Source organism: Salmo salar, chromosome 26, assembly GCF_965601325.2.
Source record: "Salmo salar chromosome 26, fSalSal1, whole genome shotgun sequence".
In the NCBI taxonomy this organism is placed as follows: domain Eukaryota; kingdom Metazoa; phylum Chordata; class Actinopteri; order Salmoniformes; family Salmonidae; genus Salmo; species Salmo salar.
The window spans coordinates 13,463,831-13,484,616 of record NC_138316.1 but is presented as its reverse complement, the minus strand read 5'-3'; the positions used below and the strand labels follow the sequence as shown (position 1 = coordinate 13,484,616).

At 41.7% G+C, this 20,786-nt stretch overlaps 2 protein-coding genes across 2 annotated transcripts in view; both read left to right on the top strand.

The window, feature by feature from the left end:
* LOC145850498 (T-cell immunomodulatory protein) overlaps positions 1–7,575 on the top strand; it is a 39,561-nt gene extending 31,986 nt beyond the window's left edge. The window contains exons 7-8 of the mRNA XM_082969927.1: positions 2,993–3,110; positions 6,137–7,575. Coding sequence (XP_082826053.1) covers positions 2,993–3,110; positions 6,137–6,196 — 178 coding nt within the window. The 3' untranslated portion in view covers positions 6,197–7,575. The remainder of the gene's footprint in view (positions 1–2,992; positions 3,111–6,136) is intronic.
* A 518-nt stretch (positions 7,576–8,093) lies between these two features.
* LOC106587293 (neuropilin and tolloid-like protein 2) lies at positions 8,094–20,350 on the top strand. The gene is made up of 9 exons (XM_014175544.3): positions 8,094–8,514; positions 10,964–11,020; positions 11,161–11,307; positions 12,940–13,188; positions 13,505–13,552; positions 14,020–14,147; positions 14,819–15,047; positions 18,510–18,623; positions 18,753–20,350. Exons 1-9 carry the CDS (start codon positions 8,505–8,507, stop codon positions 19,415–19,417), a joined length of 1,647 nt encoding a protein of 548 aa, XP_014031019.1. The 5' UTR covers positions 8,094–8,504; the 3' UTR covers positions 19,418–20,350.
* Positions 20,351–20,786: the final 436 nt, after the last annotated feature.

The window sequence follows — 20,786 nt, the reverse complement described above, 5'->3', positions numbered from 1 at the left end:
CCCTTTCCTATGAGATTCGAAATTGAGCTCAGGTGCATCCTGTTTCCACTGATCATCCTTGAGATGTTTCTATAACTTGATTGGAGTCCACCTGTGTTAGATTCAATTGATTGGACATGATTTGGAAAGGCACACACCTGTCTATATAAGGTCCCACAGTTGACAGTGCATGTAAGAGCAAAAACCAAGGCATGAGATCGAAAGAATTGTCCGTAGAGCTCCGAGATAGGATTGTGTTGAGGCACAGATCTGGGGAAGGGTACCAAAACTTTGAGTGGCCCAGCCAGAGCCCAGACTTGAACCTGATCAAACATCTCTGGAGAGACCTGAAAATAGATGTGCAGCAACGCTCCCCATCTAACATGACAGAGTTTGAGAAGAATGGGAGAAACTCCCGAAATACACGCGTGCCAAGCTTGTAATGTCACAGCCAAGAAGACTCAAGGCAGTAATCGCTGCCAAAGGTGCTTGAACAAAGTTCTGTGTAAAGGGTCTGAATAGTTAGGTAAATGTTATATTTCAGTTTTTTATTTCTCAAACATTTGCAAAAACCTGTTTTTGCTTTGTCATTATGGGGTATTGTGTGTAGATAAAAAAATATATATATATTTAATCCATTTTAAAATAAGGCTGTAAGGTAACAAAGTATGGAAAAAGTCAAGGGGTCTGAATACTTTCCGAATGCACTGTACATACCTACTACACTGACTTATTATTCATAAAAACACACCCACATCATGTAGACGCATACATCATGTAGTGTTCATACATTACAGTGACTGCTCAGTGTCTATTGGCATAGGTTAACGCAACATATGGTGGCTCATTTTGTGTCCTGCATTGCCATTGGTAGTTTTTGTTTTCACCACTAATATGTAATGTGTTTACAGTGAGGGAAAAAAGTATTTCATCCCCTGCTGATTTTGTACGTTTGCCCACTGACAAAGAAATGATCAGTCTATAATTTTAATTGTAGGTTTATTTGAACAGTGAGAGACAGAATAACAACAAAAAAATCCAGAAACACGCATGTCAAAAATGTTATAAAATGATTTGCATTTTAGTGTGGGAAATAAGTATTTGACACCTCTGCAAAACATGACTTAGTACTTGGTGGCAAAACCCTTGTTGGCAATCACAGAGGTCAGACGTTTCTTGTAGTTGGCCACCAGGTTTGCACACATCTCAGGAGGGATTTTGTCCCACTCCTCTTTGCAGATATTCTCCAAGTCATTAAGGTTTCGAGGCTGACGTTTGGCAACTCAAACCTTCAGCTCCCTCCACAGATTTTCTATGGGATTAAGGTCTGGAGACTGGCTAGGCCACTCCAGGACCTTAATGTGCTTCTTGAACCACTCTTTTGTTGCCTTGGCCATGTGTTTTGGGTCATTGTCATGCTGGAATACCCAACCACGACCCATTTTCAATGCCCTGGCTGAGGGAAGGAGGTTCTCACCCAAGATTTGACGGTATATGGTCCCGTCCATCGTCCCTTTGATGCGGTGAAGTTGTCCTGTCCCCTTAGCAGAAAAACACCCCCAATGCATAATGTTTCCACCTCCATGTTTGACGGTGGGGTGGGTGTTCTTGGGGTCATAGGCAGCATTCCTCCTCGTCCAAACACGTTGAGTTGATGCCAAAGAGCTCCATTTTGGTCTCATCTGACCACAACACTTTCACCCAATTCTCCTCTGAATCATTCAGATGTTCATTGGCAAACTTCAGACGGGCATGTATATGTGCTTTCTTGAGCAGGGGGACCTTGCGGGCGCTGCAGGATTTCAGTCCTTCACGGCGTAGTGTGTTACCAATTGTTTTCTTGGTGACTATGGTCCCAGCTGCCTTGAGATCATTAACAAGATCCTCCCGTGTAGTTCTGGGCTGATTCCTCACTGATTCCTCCTCTTCCTCATGATCATTGCAACTCCACGAGGTGAGATCTTGCATGGAGCCCCAGGCCAAGGGAGATTGACAGTTCTTTTGTGTTTCTTCCATTTGCGAATAATCGCACCAACTGTTGTCACCTTCTCACCAAGCTGCTTGGCGATGGTCTTGTAGCCCATTCCAGCCTTGTGTAGGTCTACAATCTTGTCCCTGATATCCTTGGAGAGCTCTTTGGTCTTGGCCATGGTGGAGAGTTTGGAATCTAATTGATTGATTGGTTCTGTGGACAGGTGTCTTTTATACAGGTAACAAGCTAAGATTAGGAGCACTCCCTTTAAGAGTGTGCTCCTAATCTCAGCTACCTTATCTGTATACAAGACAGCTGGGAACCAGAAATCTTTCTGATTGAGAGGGGGTCAAATACTTATTTCCCTCATTTAAAATGCAAATCATTTTATAACATTTTTGACATGTGTTTTTCTGGATTTTTGTTGTTGTTATTCTGTCTCTCACTGTTCAAATAAACCTACCATTAAAATTATAGACTGATCATTTCTTTGTCAGTGGGCAAACGTACAAAATCAGCAGGGGATCAAATACTTTTTTTCCTCACTGTATTAGTTCTGATAGAATGTCTTAATGAAGTTATTTTGATTCATATTTGAGCAGAAGTATTGTTCTTCAGCCATTTATTGTAGTATAATATCGTATCTCCACAATCTGGGTCTGTTCTTGTTTTTAGTCAAACCATTCAAATGAACTCTCCGTTCTCTTCAATAGTCACAAAATATGTGGATCGAAAGACAGGAAATGCGCTTGTCATTTTTTGTTTTTGATCTTTTTCATTTAAATGGTTCGTCTCTGACAGTGATGTAGCGTTTCTCGATTTCATTTTGACCTAATATGTCATAATGTCATATTTTGTGATTTAGTAAAACATTGTCAACTAACATCTCTGATCCAGCAAAATATGCTAAATGTCCTTAATATAGCACATTGACTCTTACCTTCTGATAGGGGAAAAGACGAGACATACCTTTTTGTAGGAGTTTTATGTCGTATAGTAGTTGATACGCCTTTTCTTTCTCCTACCCGTTCCCTCTTTTAGTTGGAGTGCGAAGTTGTATCTGACCCCCAGTAACATAGTCCTACTGACTGCCATCGCTCTGATCGGCGTGTGTGTTTTCATCCTGGTCATCATTGGCATCCTCCACTGGCAGGAGAAGGTAGGAACAGAATGACACAAATGCATCTTACACCGTTTATCATCGTCATTACCATCATTACTGCTTTAATCGACAGTAATGAGCACCTTCAACCTCATCTCTTCTCCTTCATTTTTAGTTGTACTGTCTTGTCATTTTTCCTCTTCTTCCTTGCATTCCTCCTCACTATCCTCTCCTCCTCCTCCTCTTAATAGTCTGAGCCAAAGCTGGTTATGTTCTGGTCAGAGCAGTGTATGTCCTCTCTCATCCTCCCCACCATTGCCAGTCCATAGTATCTGGTGGGGGTCTTCTCTTCTCCTGGCCCTGTGTCGCTGCTGGGTAGCTCTGGTGCTGGTCCAGAGAGCAGGAGACCCGCTGTGGGCAAAGGGTACACTCGGAGAGGAACAGATGGGTCAGAACCAGCAGATGGGCCCTGTCCTCTAACCTCCCACAGAGATCCAGCACGGCTGTTAGAGGGCCATAACCAGTGAGGACGCTCGGCTGTAATTGCTTTGTTCTGCCCCTTCAGCATATCAAATCTTTTGTTCATTATCCCTGTAAATATGCCCTCCAGGGAGTGTGTGTGTGTTGGTTGTCTTGTTACATTCCTGTGTGTGTTTGTGAATTTTACATTGAGTGTTTAGGTAATCATGTATGGTTTGAATTGTGCAAACTTGTGAGAATTTGCATGTGTTTGCATGCAACTATTGCCGACATGCGTGTGTGTCCAGCCTGCCGTGCAAACACTCTGAGCGATTCATCCCCATCCCAGTGCAGCCGTGGCTGGTCTGTTTCTCCACCAAGCGAGGCCGGGCGATGTTGGCGTCTTCTCAAAGCCATCTGCTGTGGGTGCCTGATTATGCACGCAGGAAGCCATAATTGCTCTCTGCTTAGGGAACTGTTCCGGGAACACTAGCTTCATTGGAGTTGACACTGCATTAAAATAACATGTTTGGCTCTATATCGGAGGAACTGAGCCCAGCAATTATATTTTATCAGAAAGAAAGCGAGGTAGAGACATGGCTCATTGTCCGTCATTGATTAGAGGTTGATTAAACGATAATGTTCGTGATGGCCAAGGTAATGGAAGTTCAGGTAATAGCTAGCTGTTCATTTGTTTAGGTGATTACTGGACCAATGTACTCTACTTTAGTTCAGAGCCCCCTTCCCTTTCAGAGATACAGGTAACTGCCAAAATAAAGGAAACACAAACATAAAGCGTCTTAACTCAGGAACCACACCTGTGTGGAAGCACCTGCTTTTGATATACTTTGTATCCCTTATTTAATCAAGTGTTTCCATTATTTTGGCAGTTACCTATATATCTGCTTCATGTTATTACTGTTGCAGCTGATGAGTCACATCTTTTGAATCTGCAGCCTGTTTTTGTGTTGGTACGACGTCTCAGTTCTTGTGAGGTTGTTTGTTTGTTCATGTTGTACTGGGATAGCCGACATCTCCGCTGTTGTGGGTCTTTTTGAGCGAGGGTACTGCCTTTGTTTGCTTTCAATGGGGGGGGGGGTTGTGACCCATTGTCTAGTCCAGTGTGTCATCTGCGTTGTGAGTGTCACTGCCTTGAAGTCATATCGGAGCCCGGCTGCTGAGCGCTCCTGTTCTGACTCACTCTGCCCAGCACAATAACACACCATAATTGAAGGAGCTCTCTTAGATAAGAGTCTAACCTTTCACGCAGGGGAAAATAGCATTTGGAAAAAGCTCCACATCTCCATAAACCTTTCCATTTGCATTGCGGTGTGGAGTTGACCAGGTCACGGTGCGATCCGTGATTGACTTTTGATATTTACACTGACCCCTGCTATTTTTTCCACAAATCTCAATGGTCAAATAGGAATCAAAGGCTGTTTGAGACATAGTACCTCCTGCAACAGCCAAGACCGGCTCAGGAAGTTTGTTACAACACTGTTAAATATAAGAAAGCAAGACATTTAAAAAAAAAAAAAAATTTATAGAACTGCCTTCTCTGTTTTAACCTTGCTGTAAATCTGAGAGGTATTTTGGATTCTCTTTATTTGTCAGGTAACTTTGGTTTCACGCCTGTGGAATCGATCGTTGTCTGTGAGCTATTTAAATTTTGCGTGGGTTTAAACAGAATACAGGGCTTTTCAGAGCGATGAAGTCTGCATTATGCCTCCACGTTGCATAATGCATACAATGTGACAAAGGTCTTATCCCATTTTGTCCTGCATTTTATGCTAGTTCAAGGCCCCACAGCCTTTGCACGGAGTGTGGATAGGTTAGCGCATTCAGTAGACCATTCAAATAGGTCAAGTTATCGTGTTACTGAACCTCACGTTCAATCTGAACAAGGCTGTATACGTGAGCACTCAATCAGTAGGTTTCAGACCATTCAATAAATGACACATCGCACATGGAATAACGACACAATTATATCCCCTGAACACTCAATTATTTCATGTTCATACACCACAATGAACTTGGCAATATTGACAGGATTACAAGCCAGTTCACTGAATGAGACTGAAGGAGATATTACAGTATGTCCATGTACTGTGTACACGCCATAAAAACAAGTGGAAGGAACTGAACACTCAGTCCTAAAGACTGTCTGCTCCCTTAAGTCCTGAACAACACAGATACGGCCGACAGACTCTCTGCTTAGATGTTGGTGTACTCCATCAGGACTGTCTGTCGTACGGGGAGTAGTTCCAGAACAAATCTGTCAGCTTCATCTCCACTGCATTTTGAAGGTTCCCTTTTTTTCATCATACGTGCCTTTATGTGCTGCCTGTCGTCAAGGGAACGCTAAAAATAAACGTGAATTATCCTCATTCACCCACAGAGGGTACATAATCGTACGTTGAAGCGATACTACATTAACACTTGTAATAATGATTTCCTGCCTCAGATAGATTGTACCCCTGACCACTGAGTAGGTCTGCTACTTTCATTATTATTCTATAATGGTTTCAGCCCCACCTCTCTCTCACCATCGCTGACTGTTAGATTCTGCTTGTCTGCGTTTGTCTGACTCGTGACCCCTGACCATTGCCCTGTGTGTGTTTCAGAAAGCGGACGACCGGGAGAAGAGACAGGAAGCACACCGGTTCCATTTTGATGCCATGTGAAGGAGCACAGGAAGAGATGGACCATGGGAAACAGTCATGCCTGCTTTCTGTTTTATTTAAGTTTGCTGGTTGATGGAATTGTTTATTTATTTGATCCCACTCGGCCTCTTGAGGATGAGCCATTTAAGTGTTTAAATATCCATTAAAGATGATCAAATGTAAAAGAGACAGACGGGTTACTTCTCGCATACTTGCACAGATTTGGTTGGAATTTGAACGTGTTCTTTTTTTTCATTCACATTTCCTCATACATTTCAAGGGCCAAAATGATGGCTGAACCCAAATCTAAACAGGACTACTGAGTGAAAGTACACTGAGTGAAATGACTTTTCAGTCAATGTTTTGGCTTAGCTCCTTACGTATGGATGTCAAATCGGCACTAACAGTTTACGTCGTGAATTTGCAATAATGTTTAAATGTTCAATCCAAGTCATCCTGATCTGCAACACACATTACTGATTTACTTGTTTTGAGGGAAGCATTGCTATTGTAATGCTACTTGAATTATTATGTATGTCCAGTCATCCGTTTTCTTCCTGTATGCCTTCTGTGTGTCAATCTGTAAAGGTTATTGTTTTCTATGGACTGCTATAGTGGAATCTTACACACGGAGTCCACTGACCCAAACAGGGTACTTACACTGGATGCATCCATTGTGCTCTACTGTATATCATGTGGATAGTCCATGGTCCATAATGAGGGTTAATGTATGTGTCAAGTTCATTATGCACTTTTCCCTTCCTTTTTCTCAAATTCCCCTCCAAATACCTGACACAATGTCCTATCCTTGTTTGACAGCTCCCCCTCTCCACTGCCCTCACTCACAGCGGTATTGGAATGGCCTGTACTACTGACCTCTCTGGTTTGGTCATGTTCTTTTTAGTCTTTCGCACTCTTAATAATCATGTTTGTCTCACATGCTAAACATGGTGTGTTTTTGGACTGCCAAACATTTGATTATGTGTTCATTAAAAACGTTAACTAAACTCTGGTGTTCAATTGAAGAATGGTCCACATAACACTTATACTACTTTTACTTACAAGGGGAAATAGGTTTGTTATTTAACCAACAGAAAGTGCAATCATCAATATTATCATCAATGTCTAAGCCCCTTCTACAAAAAAAATTGTATTTCATTTTGAATTAACGTGGGGCACTGTGTTTTCAGGTGGTACTGGTCTAACATCCAAATATTTATTTTGCTATCATCTCATGTCTGTGGTTTGAGCTTTTTTTAAACTAATGATTAATAGTGATAAGTCTAATATATTTTATTTTTGTGTTTTGTGTGTGGATTCTGCGTGTAATCGGAAATATGATAATTTCTTTTGAATGTTTATGGGATGATGGGTTGAAAATTAAAGTGTATCATGCTTAATTCATGGTGGTTCTCACTTGTTTTTTTCCATTCATTTCCATCTCACTATTGCCTTCCCATCTCATAGACTGGCACGTCCATCCGAAAAAGTAAATTCTCCTAGTGAGCTGATGACTAAAGAAACGATTGGAAGTGACAACTTGGCGTAGCCTACGGTTTTGATTTATTTTTAGCTCATGCAGCATAATGTATTGCAATCTGGCACTTATGGTAAAATGATAGTCTAATAAAATGGTTTACATTTAAATAGCAGTTGATGTTTTACTGTCTGATGTCTCTTGGCAACAACTTACTGAGTAGAGAGTACCCTGATTAAATGCTGTCAACATTTCCGTAATTTTTTTGTAACTTGCTCGGTTCGTTTTGTATTATATCATAAATGGCTCTGCTCAATTTTACCAATATAAATCCTTCAATGCAACACGAGCAGAGAAGATACTTGTACGCAGGGAGAAGCGCAGCCGATTTTACGCTCGGTGAATGGGTGCATGCGTACAAGCAGCTCATTCACGCATACATCGCCCAGAGCTTAAATGAGCCTTGTTTGGTGCCATTACTTCAGTTCAGCCACAGACCACTCTGTGCGCGTCTCTCGGATACTTCTGCTCAACCTCACTGGACAATACAACCTACTTTAATAATAGCATATGTTGCATTTGGAACTACAAGACACCTGTCTAGATGGAATTAACGTTGTATCTAATACTTATCGGCAGTGGTTGAAGAAGAAGCGCTTGTTTTCCTCAGAGGAAATTCGGAGTGGATGGTTGGTTGTCTTTCTGACTATGGAATTAAGGCGATCAATGAAAAGTTGGATTGTATAAACAGCGACTCATTGCCTTGGAACCATAAAATGGGAAAATAAAGCGTGTAACTCCCCAAAGCTTAAGAAGGAGAACGTATTTGGCACCACCACACAGGGAGAGGAAATGCACATAGGTCAGTTTTACAGAGCATCCGAGTACTTTTGGATCGTATTAAGAACCAGTGATATTATACAGAAGGTTAATAATCACTCGTATCGGCTGTGATGTAATTCATCCCTTATTCTTCTGCAAAATAGGCGAAACTCATCCTTACCAAATGTACCCCGTTGTATTTTCTCTTGCGCCAAGTTGTTGTATTGTGTTCTTCATGTTTGCAAGAAGCCTAAATCCCTGAATGGCATCGCCATCAGCAGGTTTACTTCTATTCAGTTATATATATTCTATTAGCTTTTCTATTACATGTATTTATTTTTACTGCAAGGGGTCATATTTGAAACGTGCCAATAACCTATCTTATAAAATGTGATATTTACACAAGGCTACACAATATGGAAGAATGCATTCCATTTCAGATTACTTTTCTATTAACACCTAAGGTCGATGTCCGCGTCACTGCGGAACTCTAATTAGCATAATGAAAATCCAAATTGTAAAGAACAATTCGTCAATTTCAACTTTTTTTTGCATTGGTTGCGTCTCAATCCACTATTGTAACACTTCTGCATCTATGGTAAAAGGTGACGGAGCTAGAGCGGTGTTTGTCAAACCTTGAGACAGCTCCTGCTGATTCGCGCAACATTTGGGACAAGACCACAGCTGCCGTTTGCAGCTCATTTTAAGCCACGATATTATGCTGTGAAATCATTGTGTTTTGTACTGTACTGTAGGCCTATTATTAAAGGGACTGTCAAGTATTGTTTAACACACCTAGCTTGTAAACTACATTGAAACTTATAACCGAGGGCGAGAACCTCATGTTGAGTTCACTTCAGTCACGAAGGGCACGAAGTCTAGTCGTTTACGTATTATCAACAAGTTACTGTAGCGTTCTAATAGCCCTATGTTTTATTTTGTAATATAATTGCAGAATCAGAATGCATCAGCCAACATCCAAAGGGGACATATCTATGCTTTTTGAGTTCATTTAACCAAGCAATGGTAGGCCATTCATTTGTATTTTACACGCTCTCCCACTCATGTTCTTCTCGTAGTGCAGGCTATCTTGTAAAGGCATTCAACCTTTTAAAATCAGACTTTCAGGTCCATTCAAAGCTGTTTGAACCAATGTGTTCTACAATGAATTCCTGCCATAGACTGCTTTTAAGAGGTAGTTAGTCTTTCAGTGGTCCCCCATAGTGGAGTAGTATCCAGAAAGGGCAAATCTATGTGAATAGCCTTATAGTCAGGCCATGCATGGAAACGTGTGTGTGTGTGTGCAGTTTGGCCTTCAGCGTATCAAGGCCGGGAAGAGAGAGGCTGTGTATGTGCGAATGGATGTGTTTTAAATTCTCTATAGTAGAGAACATGCGGTCTGATTTTCTTTTTGCAAGCCTGGGTGGCTATAGTCAATCCATGTTTCATTATGCATCTGTCAGGCTCCCGCTCACGGTTTAATGTGATATAAGCAGCGCAGTCTATTAAAATCCATTGGGGGTAAACCTACATCGGCTTATCTGGAGAAGACAGTAGTGTTGTGGGCTGAAATGTGCACAGGGGTACGGCGAGCAGTTTTAGCACTGATATTATACACAATGCAGTGCTGTTGCTGCTGCCTCCCTGATGCCTGTCTCTCATTATGGCATCACGCCTGTGAGCCTTATCCTATTTGTTCTGGTGCTGTCTTCATTCAGGAGGCTGGAGGGTTGGCGATGCTCCGATAGGCCTGATGATGTGGGCCTACCAATGAGTGCTCCCTGATACACCATCAGAGGACGATATGATAAAACATTCAACCATCTTTATTTATCTGTGAATGGAGGAGATGGCTCTTTAGGCATCGATCTGAATTCGGCTTCAGGCTTTAGGTTGTGATAGGTCTTGGGTCCGATAAGATGCTTTTTAGATAAGCTCTCAATGGCACAACCTACGAAATAAAATGGTAGGGATACATCTACAAGACCCAAGGATCAATATTCTGTATTGTTCCACATCCTACACACTTGGTGTTCATGAATTGCAAGATGCATCTTTAGTGTATGTTACTGTCAATGTCGTAGATCATTGGCTCTTTCACTGTGTGTGTGTGTGTGTGTGTGTGTGTGTGCACTGTTATGTTAAGTTATTATGGATATAAGTAGGGCTATAGTTCTTAATGATGCCCGGTCTAGCTCCTGCATCACAGCTGTTCCAATCACACATACACCATTTAGTAACAACAAAAAAGGTTTAGAATTATCTCACCCAACAGAAAAGAAGGCATGTTTCTCATTTAAACTGGTTATGACGATGTCCTATCTTAACTAGCAGATTTCAAGCTTCACATAATTGCTTTTCAATAAGGGATGTGTGAGCTACTGTGTTAGAATGCCTATTATTTCAACACTGATTAAATTGTTTTTACCTGGTTATTTTATGAAAAATAACGGTGCAAATCATTGACATTTCATGTTTTTCTATTGCAGCCTGGGTACTCCTTATTCTGATAGAAGAGGGATTTGCCCTGGCACAGAGAACTAAAGGTGCGTCTCCTGTTTGGGGGAATAATTGGCCACGTTGTAGCACATAACGTTTACAGTTGCAGAATCACAAGAAATTGATCGAATCCCATACATATCCCAATTCAAACATGGGCTTGATTCTTCTCACTGTCTTTTCTCAGAGTCCATTTCTCAGAATGAAGGCAGTCCACCTCAGAATCTTAACGAATGTGGCATCTGGGTCCGCAACATCAACGGGGGAGTCTTCACGTCCCCCAGCTACCCCAACACATATCCCCCTAACAAGGAGTGTGTTTACATCTTGGAAGGTACATTTCTGTTTCTGCCCTCTCTCACACACACACACACACACACACACACACACACACACACACACACACACACAAATGGCCTCAGCAGTGCCTTAGAATGTAGATAATAGGTGCTTATTGGTTTGTTGCTATTTTGACAGCATTTCAGTCACTATATACACCTACATCAGAGTCATTTCATCCAAAAGTCCAAAACCTATATATTTGTGATAAAACTCAACCAAGACAAAGTAGGCTGCAGGAACTGATAGTGTGATTTCATCAGTCGGAGAAAAATGGAAGACTTGGTGAAGCTCAAGGGCTCCCCCTGTGGAAACATCAACTAGCATAGCCATAGAACCTACCTTGACAAAACGGCGTTGACAATCCAAATGATCAATGTGCATATACAATGAGCAGGGCGAAACAAGGCCAATTTCCCAGATCATCATAACTCAAACCCGGTAATGAATTGCATCGCTCATCTCCAAAGGTCTTAGGAGGATGAGACACTCAATACTGATGAGAAGTGTCAGTCAACCTGGTTTATGTTTCACAATTTATGGCTTGTTGAACGCATTCCAGGGACTTTTTGACTCTCAGATGATGTGACTCTTGGTTAGCGATTGTGTATTTATTTGATTGTTTCAGTGTGTTGTTGTGTATTGAGTTATCAAGCTAGGCTATGAAACACTATATTTGGTATGTATGTAGCTACTTTGAACTGAGCGCTCTTGTTTCTAATCCTTACCAGGGGAAATATACATGTGATTTAGTGTTGTGATAACACCAGTGCCAGTTTGGCTGAATCTGTATGGTAGGCTTCCCCATGTATTCCTGTTTTAAAATGGTGACATTATTGCTTCCCACATTCCTTCAAAGTACAGCTAATTTGTTTTGGTGTGTGAGCTGTGACATTATTTGTGTGGGTGAGCTAGTGACACGATTTGTCTTTAGGTGTGTGTCTGAGCTGTGACATCATTTAAATGTTTCAGTTCAAAGGCATTACCCGCTCTTCTAAACGTTTCTACCGTTTGCCATTTTATCATAGCAGGTAGTCTGATTCATATGTAATTCATCTATGAAGACAGGAAATAGCTGGCTTTTAAAAAAATAGTGTGTGCAACTGGTAGTCGTGTTGATTCTGGGAGGCTACTTGAGCCAGTCACAAGTTTTGTGTTTTCGTTCAGAACCTGCAAGGAAACATGCTGACATGTCATGCCAAGTCATGTGTGTATGCATCAGCACATGTGCATTAGTGTAAGGGCTCAATTCAATCCGTATCACCGAAGTTCAGCGCAATTGAAATGTAAAGGCAATGTTCCCGCGTTCGTGGAGACTGCGTTCATGGTAAACGCTACATATGCCGGCTCAATAAAAATAAAAACAACTTTTATAGCGCTGAATTCGGCAATATGGATTGAATCGAGCACTAAGCATGGATACCTTTGTGTGTTTATGCAGGCATCCATAAACTGGTTGCGCATATGAGTAGAAAACAGGAGTTTAGCTGTTACCATTTTTTTTTTTTTTATAAACAAGTTTCTGTGCAGACTGAGACTCTGCTGTACAGGTAAACGCAGTCCATGGAGCAAAGCCTTTTGGAAAAAACCCAACACACCCCTCCACCTCCTCTCTCACCTCCTCCAGCTCTCCCTCGTCAAAGAATCCAGTTGGCCTTTGATAAGAACTACTACATGGAGCCCTCCTTTGAGTGCCGCTTTGATCACATCGAGGTACGGGATGGTCCGTTCGGCTTCTCACCGATCATTGACCGCTTCTGTGGGTCGAAGAACCCAGGCCTGGTCACCTCCACGGGCCGCTTCATGTGGATCAAGTTCAGCAGCGACGAGGAGCTGGAGGGTGTTGGGTTCCGTATCAAATACACCTTTATAGCAGGTACACGTTCTCAGTTAGAGCTAGCCTACTGGGCATGTCCTCATTACATACACAGTCATAGGTGTGGATAATGAGGACAGCAGCACAGCCACAGATTCACTGTAAAGGGCCTCATTTAACTTGTTTGTTACCATCCAATTTTATACACTAGGACACTGAAGTCAGCGTCTCACATCGGGCCACAGATATTTGCTCCCAATGGCCTTCCCCAGTTTATCTGGCTTCCTTTTTTTAATGAGATCATATCACTTTTCTTTACTCATGAATTCCAGCTCAGTGGATCGAGACTCATGTGCTTTCCTATTTATAATTTCAGACCCAGATTTTCATCTGCACGTGGGTGGACTGTTAAACCCGATTCCAGGTAAGCTCTTCAATATTTCACCGGTTTGTCCGATCCGATTTGAAGAGCTCTGTGCTCTAAAGCTTACTGGGTGCTATCTTTCACTGACACATGCTCTCTCACACACAGACACCTCTTTTTTTTCCCTCTCTCTCACATTCTCTCTTTCTTTCTCTATAACATCTCTCGTTACTTTGTTCCTGTTTTTCTATCTCTTCCCTTATGCTCACCTTTCCTTCTTCTGCAATCCTTCTCTTGTATGTATGTATGTGTGTGTGTGTATATATATATATATATATATATATATATATATATATATATATATATATATATATATATATATATATATATATATATATATATATATATATATATATATATATATATATATATATATATACACACACACATACATATATATATAACACACATATATAAACCCCCCCTCTCCTGTTTTCGCCCTGTCCTCTACCTTTCTCTCCCCTCAGATTGTCAGTTTGAGATTGGTGGCTATGATGGTGTTATCCGCTCCAGTCAGGTAGAAGAGGAGGATAAGATTAAGACTGGTGACGCTCTGGACTGTATCTGGACCATCCGCGCTCCTCCTCAGTCCAAGGTGAACATCTTGTTCCCCCGCTCCTTCTCTCCAGTGGCTAAATGGGTCATCACGTCACTCACTGCAGAGGGCCAGCCACTGAAAACACACCCATTGATTAGAACACAGGAGACTGGGAGTAAGACACGCCAGTCCCCTGACCCTCTCTCTGCTGTGGAAACAATGAAGGGTATATCAAACTAGCAGTAGCCTAACCAGGGCAGCAGGTATTAGGCCAATGATGCAGAAAAACAGAATCAGCAGTACTGGGAACGTAGCTAAAAGCAGTCACTTGATGTCTGCAGTCTTACGAGTTCAAATGTGCTGAAGAGGCTGGATTGTTCCGGGCTGAATTCACAATGTGCTCTCTAGAACGATACAGCGACCGTTTAGGTATTGACAAAATGTTACGATTAGAGCCTACCCTGTGGGTGCAAAGCATCAATCTTGTGCTCAAAAGATTTAGTTCTATAACTCTTCATCTGAGGTCAATGATTCCCAGTGGTAGTGTGCTGTACAATTAGGCTAAGCCTACCAGGATAGGCTTAGCCTAAGTATGAGTGTATTATCCTTCAGTTCCAATATCCCTTTATAAATGCTTCAATTTTCCCTTAATTTGGGTTTCATTTCTTTCTGAATGGCAGCAGAGTAGCCATGGTTCTGTGTTGTAACGTGGTGATTTCTGGCTGTAGATTTACATTCGGTTCCTGGAATACCAGATGGAGCACTCCAACGAGTGCAACAAGAACTTTGTGGCAGTGTACGACGGCAGCAGTGCCATCGAAAACCTAAAGGCCAAGTTCTGCAGCACCGTGGCTAATGACGTCATGCTAACCAACGGGGTGGGAGTGGTGAGGATGTGGGCCGACGAGAAGAGCCGACTCAGCCGCTTCCAGATGCTCTTCACCTCATTTGTCGACCGTGAGTGTTCTCCTTATTTTATAAAAAAATCTTACTTGCAGTTATTGTAGGCCATCTGAACCAAGAGTTAGTATGGAGAGAAATATTTACGATCAGTCTGAGTACGTTATCAATTGGCAGGTCCTCTTTTCTCGTTATTTCTTTTTTTATTATTCTCATGATTTAGTGGTCAGTATTTTATCCAGACTCACAGCAGATTTCTGAAAGGTTGGAAGAGATAAATGGGGCCAACTGCCCATTATTCTTCTTTATTTATTGACGACATCTACATCCTCCGAATAGTAAATAACTTACTGACATTCAACTCTCATTTTAGTAATGGAAAATTAAAGTTGCATACTAAGCAGTGATATTGCAAAGCCAATTCTTTTCCCCGGCCTTTGCTGAGTACCTCAAAGAAAATGTTATTGATATGCAGGTAAGTGTAATACATTGGCCATAAATATGGTTCATCATTCACAGTGGACAAATGGGATTTATCTTCCATTGATGAATGGTAAAGCTGAATAATTTGTTAACAAATATAGTGGACATAAATGTTGACACTGTATATGCCATGAGTTTTATGATATGGAAATGTAAAGTGCACATTTGGACTCGCAGGTGTTTGGCATGCTTGTATGTCATCAATGCAGTATTTATTCTAATCCTCAACATCTCATCTTTCAAAATACATTGTCGTCTTAATTTATCGCATTTTCCTCACTCAGACCAAAAAAAAATGCAAAAATTGCCCATTTAAGTGGGAAGGATGGGGTAAACTTATTGTTACGTGCAGTGCTCAAATTCAGAACGGCTGTCAGTCAAAACCCATACAGCGCTGTGAAGCGCAGAGCCTGACCTCTGAAGTTATTTATAGCATGTTACTGTACAGCCACTGCGTTCAGATTTAGGCTTATCAGTGCCCAAATCTGCCATTCTCAACCCGTATACGGGTATGAGTGTGAAGGGCTACAGAACTTCTGAAAGAAATAATAATAGTGAAGACATCAAAATTATGAAATAACACATATGGAATCATGTAGTAACCAAAAAAGTGTTAAACAAATCAAAATATATTAGTAGCCACCCATTGCCTTGATGACAGCTATGCACACTCTTGGCATTCTCTCAACCAGCTTCACCTGGAATGCTTTTCCAACAGCATTGAAGGAGTTCCCACATATGCTGAGCACTTGTTGGCTGCTTTTCCTTCACTCTGTGGTCCAACTCATCCCAAACCATCTCAATTGGGTTGAGGTCGGGTGATTGTGGAGGCCAGCTCATCTGATGCAGCACTCCATCACTCTCCTTCTTGGTCAAATAGCCCTTACACAGCCTGTAGGTGTGTTTTGGGTCATTGTCCTGTTGAAAAACAAATGATAGTCCCACTAAGTGCAAACCAGATGGGAGGGTGTTTCGCTGGTTAAGTGTGCATTGAATTCTCTATAAATCCCTGACTGTGTCACCATAGAATCATCATCACACCACCACCTCCATGCTTCACGGTGGGAACCACACATGCGGAGATCACCCGTTAACCTACTCTGCGTCTCACAAAGATACGGCAGTTGCAACCAAAAATCTCACATTTGGACTCATCAGACCAAAGTACAGATTTCCACCGGTATAATGTTCATTGCTCGTGTTTCTTAGCCCAAGCAAGTCTCTTCTTCTTATTGGTGTCCTTTAGTAGTAGTTTCTTTGCAGAAATTCAACCATGAAAGCCTGATTTCACGCAGTCTCCTCTGAACAGTTTATGTTGAGATGTGTCTGTTACTTGTACTCTGAAGTGTTTTATTTGGGCTGCAATCAAGGCAAAGGGTGGCTACTTTGAAGAATCTCAAATATAATATATATTTTGATTTCTTTAACACCTTTTTGGTTGCTACATGATTCCATATGTGTTATTTCATAATTTTGATGTCTTCACTATTATTCTACAATGTAGAAAAACCCTGGAATGAGTAGGTGTGCCCAAACTTTTGACTGGTACTGTATATCAATATAGTAATATGAATTTTGGGCTCTGGTCAAAAGTAGTGCACTATATAGGGAATAGGATGCCCTGTGGAACGAGGCCTAACTCTAACCAAACACCATAGCATGAGGTTAGATTTATGATGGGTTTCATTTATATGTTAAATATGTTTTGCAACAAAACCTATTTTAATAAACACTTACCTATGAATAAAAATTCTGAGAAGAGTAATATTTTACACACTATGTACCCATAACCATTAATTTATCATGAAAAAACACGTAAAGAATTAGTCGATTATAGCGTTTTGGAAATAAACTCTTCAGTTGTTCCTCCACCACACTATTTTCATTAAATGCCTGAATAATCAGAGATATATTAATTGCTGTATTCATTTTGGATATTTAAAAAAAATATATATATTCCCATCACTGCCACACTTAATTACCTTTTTAAATTCAACAGACATGTTTTGTAAGAGAGCTCTTAAAACATTCTGACGCACATTAAACAAGACCACATATTTCATAATGATTGCCTTGCTTTTCAAATTCATGTTGTCCCGACGTCATAGAGACATTCAGCTTAGTAATCAGTCAAGGCACTTTTACCCGCATCATCACCTTGGATATTTTTGTCCTTATCCTTCTCAGAACACCATTGACACGCGTAGTCCTGTGCATCATCATTTTCATTATCTCTGTGGTTCTGGGTTCTCTCAGAACCACAGATGGGGAACACGAACCAGCGCTGACACCCAGAGAGAGAACAAGCGTTTTGAATGCGAGAGATGTCTAATCGGTTTGGAAGTGAGCGCATAGTCAGGGGAGCTCTACGCACTCAGCGGGAGACGAAAGGTGTGTTAGGACCCCTTTATCCCGCTGTCAGAACCGCTTAGCCTCGCAGCAGTGGAGGGGAATGGTTTGGTGTTCGGCAACGCGCCCTAAACATTGTGTATGTGTCAGGGGTGCAGTGGGACCTGGTGGGGGCTAGTGTCTATCTTGCTGTAGTACTGTCTGATGGGGTTTGATAGGTGTGTATGTGGGGGGGGGGTCGGGGATTTGGGGTGGCAAGCTGCTCAGATCTCTGATAGAGAATGAGTGGAGCGGGGTGGCAGGAGGAAAGGGGATGTAAGTGTGTGGCGGGGGGCAGCCTGTTAGGACCCACAGAACCAGCCTTGCACATCCATCTCCTGGGCGCAGCAGCCACGTTCAATTTACCAGCCTTCTTGGCTGTCTCGTGACTCGCATTGTAAGAGCTAGTTTAGTCTGGAGTCTCAGCGCGCCTGGCCATCTGTGCCTCGTGATGGCCGTCTAAATTGATTTACTGCACTCCATACGCTGTTTTCCACTCTACACGGTGGCTAGGAGAAGCAGCCATTTCAATTGCCAATCATGTCATGCAAGCTGTAAATGATGATGTATGGTATTAAGTTGCAGACATCTAGCATTTTATTGCAGTAGTTTTCATCTTTAATAACTTTACCTTGTCTCTTGTTTCAGCCCCATGCAATAGCAACACATTCTTTTGCCATAGCAACATGTGCATCAATAACTCCTTGGTGTGTAATGGGGTACAGAACTGTGTCTACCCCTGGGATGAGAACCATTGTAAGGGTGAGTGAAACTTTAATTTCCTATGGGATACCTTTAACCATTTAGTACTTTTATCACGTGGTAAATTGACTTATGACAACCAAACCATTATAGTAGACTTACTGTTTTTTTTCCCGCCTTCATAAACAGAGAAGAAATCCAATGGCCTGTTCCATCAGATCACTAATACCCACGGCACGGTGATCGGCGTGTCTTCAGGCGTGGTTCTAGTCCTACTCATCATCTCCATCCTGGTCCAGATGAAGCAGCCCAGGAAGAAGTTGGTAGCTCGCCGGCCAGTCTTCAACAAGGCTGGCTTCCAGGAGGTCTTTGACCCTCCCCACTACGAGCTCTTCTCCCTCCGTGACAAGGAGATCTCCTCTGACCTGGCCGACCTATCAGAGGAGCTGGAGAGCTACCACAAGTTGCGCCGCTCCTCCACCACGTCGCGCTGTGTCCACGAGCACCATTGTGGCTTGCAGGCCTCGGGGGGCAGCATGAAGCAGAGCCGCACCACCCTCAGCTCCATGGAGCTCTCCTACCACAACGACTTCTCCAAGCCCCCGCCCATGAAGACCTTTAACAGTACCTATAAGAAAAGCTGCTACGGCTACAAACAGACACATGATTGCGCCGAGAAGGTCATTGAAGACCGCGTCATGGAGGAGATCCCCTGTGAGATCTACGTCCGCGGCGGAGCGGCCGGGCCAAGTTCTGGACCAGGAGGCTGCGGCACCCTCAGCTCCCGCAACGGGGGCCGCAATAACACCAGCATCATCGACCCCCAGCAGCGCTCAATGTCCATGGACTTCTAGGTGAAGAGAGGAGAGGGGGAAGAAAATTAGAGGAACCTGACTCATTTATTTTGTTTTCCTTCTTTTGATCAGTCTAATAGGGAAGACTCTCGCATGCAGATTCAGCCTTTCCCCTGTATGCTCAAAAGAACTGGACACTGCCACACAGGGAAACAGAGACAAAGATGAAAATTATTTTAGACTGTTTGCTGTATTTACATTCATTCACATGTCAAGCACAGATATATTATACTTCTCATAACTTATTTTCGTCTTTATTTTCGTCTATGTACTGCATATTAAAACCAGAGTATCAAGCTTCATGTTGTTGCTTGGCTTTTAACCCATTCATTTGATATTGTTTGATTTGATAAAAATGTGCATATATGATGACAATGATTTGATGCAGGTTATGATTACCACACACACACACATCCACACACTTGCAGAGCCCCAATGAATATTCCATGTCTCGAGAGAACACCGTAAATATACATTCAGAAGTGTCAGATTTTCATGTATAATATCTAGACAGATGAATAGATGTGTGCTTTTTAACATCTTGGGTCCATTTGGGGATTTTGAGTTCAGATGTGGACTATAGTGGTGAACCCAGAGGATATAAAACAGGGGGAATCTATAACGGGATTGGGATGCCCACACAAACTCACCTGGTACAGGGTTGAGTTTCCATGAACTTTTGACAAGATAGATGAGCTAAAAGGGTAATTCAGAGTGATCTGAAATAGTAGCCTAAATAGGTTAGCGACTTTTAATTCAGAAACGTTGTTATACCTGAATGGTGGAATAAGGACTTCACAGATTGTGTCTTCTGAGCTGACATTTAAAACAAGCACAACCTGTTGCATCAGACAGACAGACAGGGCCACCATTTATTATTTCAATCACTGGTTGTAGGATTTCATTGTTTCATTAAAAGAGACCTTACTCACCTACCTGTGTCTGCCTTTCATTTCATAAGTAAACACTGACAGTTGCTCTGCATAATAATAAAAAAATACCAAAACCCCACAACTTAATGAAACAGCATAGGAATTGCAAATAATGAAAATACCCTGAAGTTAAGTTTTTGTTTTGTTGATGTGTACAAATACATAGTATTCTTAGCCATTTTAGAAGAATTTCAAATTAGTCTCCAATTCATATTATGTTTATTGTAATTAATTACCATAAATTACTCTGCTCAGTCATATAAAAATGTATTTATATGATTATATTATACATGGAACCGATGTAATAAAAATGTTTTGTGCAACCGTAATTTTAAGATCCCTCTTCAATCACAATTAACTCTGGAGCATGCAGTGTATAGGATCTTATGTCCATTAGTGTCTGTAGTAATCAATGTCAATTAAATGTAATTTCACTT